This window comes from Hemiscyllium ocellatum, chromosome 21 (assembly GCF_020745735.1).
Source record: "Hemiscyllium ocellatum isolate sHemOce1 chromosome 21, sHemOce1.pat.X.cur, whole genome shotgun sequence".
In the NCBI taxonomy this organism is placed as follows: Eukaryota; Metazoa; Chordata; class Chondrichthyes; order Orectolobiformes; family Hemiscylliidae; genus Hemiscyllium; species Hemiscyllium ocellatum.
Window position 1 is genome coordinate 51,998,531 of NC_083421.1, and position 6,452 is coordinate 52,004,982.

At 38.1% G+C, this 6,452-nt stretch overlaps 1 protein-coding gene across 1 annotated transcript in view; it reads right to left on the minus strand.

The window, feature by feature from the left end:
- Positions 1-3,372, minus strand: part of LOC132825756 (tetratricopeptide repeat protein 16-like) — a 36,257-nt gene extending 32,885 nt beyond the window's left edge. The window contains exons 1-4 of the mRNA XM_060841220.1: positions 3,293-3,372; positions 1,516-1,697; positions 1,151-1,241; positions 623-766 (exon numbers count right to left, since the gene is read on the minus strand). Coding sequence (XP_060697203.1) covers positions 623-766; positions 1,151-1,241; positions 1,516-1,697; positions 3,293-3,370 — 495 coding nt within the window. The 5' untranslated portion in view covers positions 3,371-3,372. The remainder of the gene's footprint in view (positions 1-622; positions 767-1,150; positions 1,242-1,515; positions 1,698-3,292) is intronic.
- Between the last annotated feature and the right edge of the window lie 3,080 nt (positions 3,373-6,452).

The window sequence follows — 6,452 nt, forward strand, 5'->3', positions numbered from 1 at the left end:
TCTGGCAGGATATTTGGAGAGATAGTGAGAGAGAGCAGAATTAACACTGTGAATCCAGGGGCACTTCAGAATTTGAAACTGTGCTGTTGCCGTTATTCTGCATAGCAAACCAGCCATCCAGCCAACTGAGCTCACTAACTCACCGACTGCACTGTAACCCCATCCACTAAAGAAATGTTCATTTTATTTTGTCTTAAAGATGAGGATTTTCATTTCAATATACAATCTGCATATTGAATAGAGACATTTGACACAGCTTCTAAGAATAAACTAATTTGAAAGCTGAAAAAAAAGTAATAATTGGTTTTCAATATATTAGCATTACAGATACAGGGCAACCTGAGCATGTGGTCTGTGCTTCATATGGGTAGCCTCCTAACTGATTTCATTTAATCCCATCATTTTATCTTTCTAGTTGTTTCTCATTTATGTACTGTATTCTCATGTATTTGCCTCAAGTATTCTATGTTGTAGTGAGTTCCAGGGTCTAAGTAAAGATGAGTAGTCTCTGAGTAAAGATGTTTCTACTGAGTAGTTTATTGAAGTTGGATGGGTAGGATTAAATAAAACCTGAATGAGAACACTAAGCGAAACAAACTAAAATAAGGATGGATGGTCATACCTGGATGTACAGGGTGAGTGCTATCTGTGAGCGCAGGTCTTCATCTGAGGGATCCAAAGAACTGGCCATTCTGTAGTTGACAATAGAAGACTGGAAATCGCCAATTTGGAGATATGCCTCAGCTCTTCTCAAATAAAACTCCTTCTGCATTGAGCAAGACATTTCAAAAATCAGATTCCAAGATAAAAAAAAAGCATTGCATACAGCTCATGACAGATGTTTTTCAATTAAGCTTTTAAGTAATCATTATTTTTAATAGTACTAACGTGTGCTGGTAAATCTAACTGAATTGGTAAAAGGAAAATCAGTCAAATTCTGGTACTCTCTAAGGAACCATGTTATCCAGTTTCAACTGCTTTCTTTCCAGGAGTTTGTTACTCTATGGCAAATGAAAAGGTTTCTTCTCATCATTGAACTGCATCATCTATCATTGTCTTCACAAACTGGATCAAAGAGCCACTTAGATCAACATCCCCATTGCCTCAGGCAGGATTCATACTCTCACCACTGCCCCTGAAATATTCTTACCATCTGAGGGTTTAGTGCAATCGCTTTACTAAACGAAAACACAGCTTCCTCCAGATCCCCAAACTGAAGAAAATGGTTTCCTTTTAGACAACTGTAAACACAAAATATATTCATTACATGGATATCCAATCTATAGGATCTTATATATTCAGCTCAACTGTCCACCATTTGCCATTTGCCAAAACAAAAACACTTTTTATTCATCTAGTGTCTTTCAGGTGTCAAAATAGAGAATGTTTGACAAACTCATGAGATCTGGCAGCATTTCTAGTCCATTACATCTGTTTTTCAGAAATGGAAAAATATTCCTTACAGACCTCATTAAAGCTTTTATTAGAGATGGCCACAGCTAATATGGTACTCACTGTTCTTTAGCCCGATCATTTATTATGATTGAAACTGTATCATTTTTCTCAACAATATCATCCAGGTGAAAAATCCCACTGGATCCAAACAAATTTTGTCGGGCTTTCTCTGTAGCTGCTTCCAGTTGTTCCTCAGATAAAGCTGTGGGAAACACATCAATTCCTGGCATTAAATCATCAACCTGTGGAACAAAAACATTTTACTGTCAAGAAAGTTGGGCAAGTCCAATTGGTAGAATGTTGACAGGGTATGATTGTACCAATCTTTGGGAATTGAAACAATTGATGAGGTATTGAATTTAAAGACTGTATTATTGATTTTTATTTTGAATTTGTGATTGTGGACTGAAATGTGAAATGGATTGTTGAAAAAAAAAACAAGGAATGTGAACAGGATTGCAGCACGTTTTAGAAGGAAGTTACCTGAAGTTTACTTTAAGTGCTGTGGGGAAGTCTAGTTGCAGACAAACTGAAGCCAACTCATAAACAGAGGCTATGAGGGAGAGGGGGTCGTGTCTTTTTGTGGCTAGCTGGTGTTCGCGTATCCTCATAGCCCTACACATGGATGAAAAAAACCACCATTTCAACTGGGACAACACATCTATCCTGGGACAGGCAAAGCAAAGACATGCCAGAGAATTCCTAGAGGCCTGGCACTCCAACCACAACGCCATAAACAAGCACATAGATCTAGATGCCATCTATCAACCCCTCAGAAAATATACAGGAAATGACATCACCACAAACCCCAGGAACCCCATCCTGGAGAAAGATATAAATAGAAAGCAGGAGACAACAGCTTTGCTTCACTTGGAGGTTGCCACTGATGTTGTTACCTAGCCAGGTAATGAAATGTCTGGATATCAAACCTACAGCTCAGCGAGCAAACCTACACCCTAAACCTCAACCTGAGCTACCAACCTTCACAAACCTTGCAAAGGTAAATGTAGCATCTCAGTATTCATGGTGGACAGGGACAAGTGAACCGCCTTCCCAGTTTTTTCTCCACACTATGGCACATATGCTTTTCTTTTAATCTCTCCCTCTATATGTCTATAAATATATGTACGTAGAGAAAGTTTTATAAGGAGTTCAGAATTTATAAACTGGTAGAGATATCTGTTGCTATCATTGTTGATTCTGTCTAGAATCTATATATGTAATAAATAGTAATCATTGTTAACTACAGGATTCCCTTCTCTGTATTTTGTAAACCATGGTCCAAAAGACTGGTAATTTGGGGAGTTTCACGTACTGTTATAAATTATTTACTTTTTGTGATGACTTGGAGAATAATGGGACTTGATTTCCAGTCTCTATCCAGTGAGGTGTGTTGTGGGTGCACTCGCTCAAAAACAAGTCAAGGGCTTACCAGCAACTACTCATTGTGTTGAATACTGTTAAAACATACAAGCTCAGAGAAATCTCAGCAACGGAACAGAAAGCTGTTGGCACAGACAGAACATTACCTTGTTGCTAGTTATGATGTTGTTTGCTTCATTAGAGAAGGAAAAAAATGGCAGTGACTGCTGTCCTTAAGTTCCTCTTCAGGTTTCCTTGGAGTTAGTTCTGAAGGCATTGGTGAAAGCAAGCTATGCACTGCCTCAGAACAACAGGTGATGCATAACAAAGTTACAGAATATTTTCAGCAATTCAAACTTTGAGGTGACCATCTTGTGGAGCTAAGCATGATTGTATAAATTGACGTATGCCCGACTGCATAGATTGTTGAGTGCAATGTAATTTGCTAAACATTTAAAAGCTTTATTTTTCTTACCTTAATCAAACTCTGGGACTGATGTTCTTCCCTTTGTTTTGGCTCCTCAGACTCTTCCATGATTACATTATTCTCCATTAGGTATTCTGTGACCTGTCCTTGTTGGATAGGAGATTTACGAAAATCAGCTACTATCTAACCTATAGCAATAAAAAAAAAAGAAAGTCTGTTGTTTGAAAAAAAAATCCAAAAGTTCCTGATTTCATTTCTCAATGGCCTAAGTTTGTTGTTATGATTGTACTTTCTTGTTCTGGATTTCTTCACCAAAGGAAATACCTCAGTAATTTCGCTGTTAAGACTTGTGTTTAAGTCCACCGAAAGGGTGCAGTGAGCTTTGACCAGATTTCTAATTTTCCAAGATGCTGTAGTTGGTACAAGATTTGATTCATTTGTCTGTGCTAATCACCTATTAGAATGCAGCACTAATGGAAATTTCTAAATTCTATCAATATAATTTAGTTTTCCACATTAAAACTTCTTTCTTTCTATTCTATAAGTAGTAAGAAAGTTAATGCAAATATAAGAGGTTGAAGATGTTTCAAAGGTTGTTATGCAAATATCTTTTAAATGAAATGTGTTTAATCATAACACATAAACTCACAGTCCTAATATATGTCACAGGAATTAAACAAAATGCCTTTCTGTTTCTGTTTCTGCTTCTATCTATTGAATTTTGCCATAGTAGTTGGAATTTGAGTCAGCCAGGAGCTGGAACTCACAGCTAGTGAAATGGGCCAGTTGTACGGGTGATTTTAAGAAGGATATTGCCAGTGGTCCCCAAGTCAACTTTGTGGTAAGTTTTTGTAGAAGTTAAAAGTGAGAAAAATCTAACTTGTCTTTAAGGGGCATTAAAAATCTTATCTACTTACATAAAACATGTTTGTGGATCATGCTGGCATACTTTAATCAATCTGTTCTTAATTTAGGAAAAAAGCATTTTTTTTATTCATTCCGAGATTTGGACTTTGCAACATAAGCATTTATTGCCAATCCTAAATGTTCTGTGGAAATCTGTGAATGGGATAGCTTCTTGAGTTCAGTTCTGAAGAAGAGTTATTGGATTCGAAATGTTGACACTTTTTCTCTTCACAAATGCTGTAAAACCTGCTGAGTTTCTCAAGCAATTTCTGTTTTTATTTCAGATCACCAGCCTCTACAGATTCTTGCTTTTATTTAAATACTTTTGACGTGTAGTCACTGTTGTAATTTAAGAAATGCACACCCAGAAACCTTGTAACTTTGTGTCTTAAGAACTACTAGCTAAGCTAAGAATGCTTGATGGAGAGTGGGTGTAGAGATTGTGGCTGATAGCCATGCCACAATCTATCATCATTGAAACAAGTTACCTGTTTAGTATAATATTGCTACTTGCACAATTTTGTTTTGCATAAGTTAGTTGCTGCAGTTCCAAAATTTATAAAACCATCACTGGCTCCAAGATACTCTTAGACATTCTGAGGCTGTGGGTTGCCGTAACATTGTGGTTATGTTACACGACTAACTTGTCAGAGGCCTGAACTGATATTACGTGAGTATAATTTTAAGACCCCAGCATTGTAACTGAGGAATCTAAATTCACTTTAATTACATGAAGCTAGCGTAGGTAATGATGAACATGAAACTATCAAACTTGTTACATTTGTTATTTGCTCATGTTCTTTCGGGAAGTAAATCATCGTCTTTACCAATCTGGTCTATACATGACTCCAGATCAATAACAACACAGTTGGCTCTTAACTGCCTGAGCAAGCACTTCAGTCTTCTCAAGAAGCTACAATAAAACAAAGAACAGTGGATGCTGAAATAAAAACAGAAAATACTGGAGAAACTCAGCTGGTCTGGCAGCATCTTTGGAGAGAGAATCAGAGTTTATATTAAGTTCAGTGTGACTTTTCTGTGGAATAAAACAGAAAATAGAATCATACTGGATTGGACCTGAAACATTAACTGCACTCCTCTCTTTACAGATACTGCCAGACCTACAGAATTTCTCCAGTACTTTCTTTTTACTTCATCAGCTATGAAGCAATTTAAAACAGCTCGTGATTTTGAAAAATGCACCAAATAAGTATTTTTACTTTCTGAGAGGACAAACAGCCCTTACTTTAAAGTCTCATCTGAAAGACTGTAGCACAGTCAGCAACTCAGATCAGAATTGTGTGGAAATGTCAGCGTACAGGTAATGCAAGCTTCAGACTGTGGTGCAGACACTTCAAGTTACACCCTTTTAGCTTCAGGGGCCAGAGATACTCACTGAGCTGTTGGAGGACAGGATAATTCAATGGAAGTTTGGTGGACGTTTGAGATCTAAAGTTAAAATAGAATGTGCGAAAGAAACTCAGCAATCCTGGTAGCAGCTCTGGAGAGGGAAACAGTCACTTTTGAGTCCAATAAGACTGTTTTGGAAGTGAAGGACCATGGAAAAGTGATGGATTTTATGCTTTATGAAAGAGGGGGAACAGCAATTGAACAGACAGTGAGGGTGTCCCAGAGCAAAAAAGTGTGAATGGCAATAAAGAGGGTTTAGGAGTAAGTGTTAACAGCAGAAAATTGGTCAACTTTACTGAGAGCATAACCAAGTAGGCAACATGCTGGAGAGAGATAATTAAATTGTAGGACAGAAGACATGGTTTGAAATTGTTGAACTCAATTCTGAATTGTGAAGACTTTAGAAAGTATAGGGAATGAGGTGCAGTTCTGTCTGCAGCTTGCATCCAGCTTGGTACATTGCAGCAGGACTAGGTCAGAAAAGCTGTCCCACTCACTCCACCCTCCCACTTTTTAACAGCATAAAACCCAACACCTTTACATTCCAGCCACCTTCAGCTCCAGAAAAAAATCATGGATGGAGTCATTAGCAGTGCAACCAAAACCTGCATGGACCAATTGGTGGGAGGATTCGCTGATGTAGAGTCATTGAGATGTACAGCATGGAAACAGACCCTTCAGTCCAAACCATCCATGCCGACCAGATATCCCAACCCAATCTAGTCCCACCTACCAGCACAAGGCCTACATCCCTCCAAACCCTTCCTATTCATATACCCATCCAAATGCGTTTTAAATGTTGCAATTGTACCAGCCTCCACCACTTCCTCTGGCAGCTCATTCCATACCCATACCACCCTCTGTGTGAAAAAGTTGCCCCTTACACCTTGAA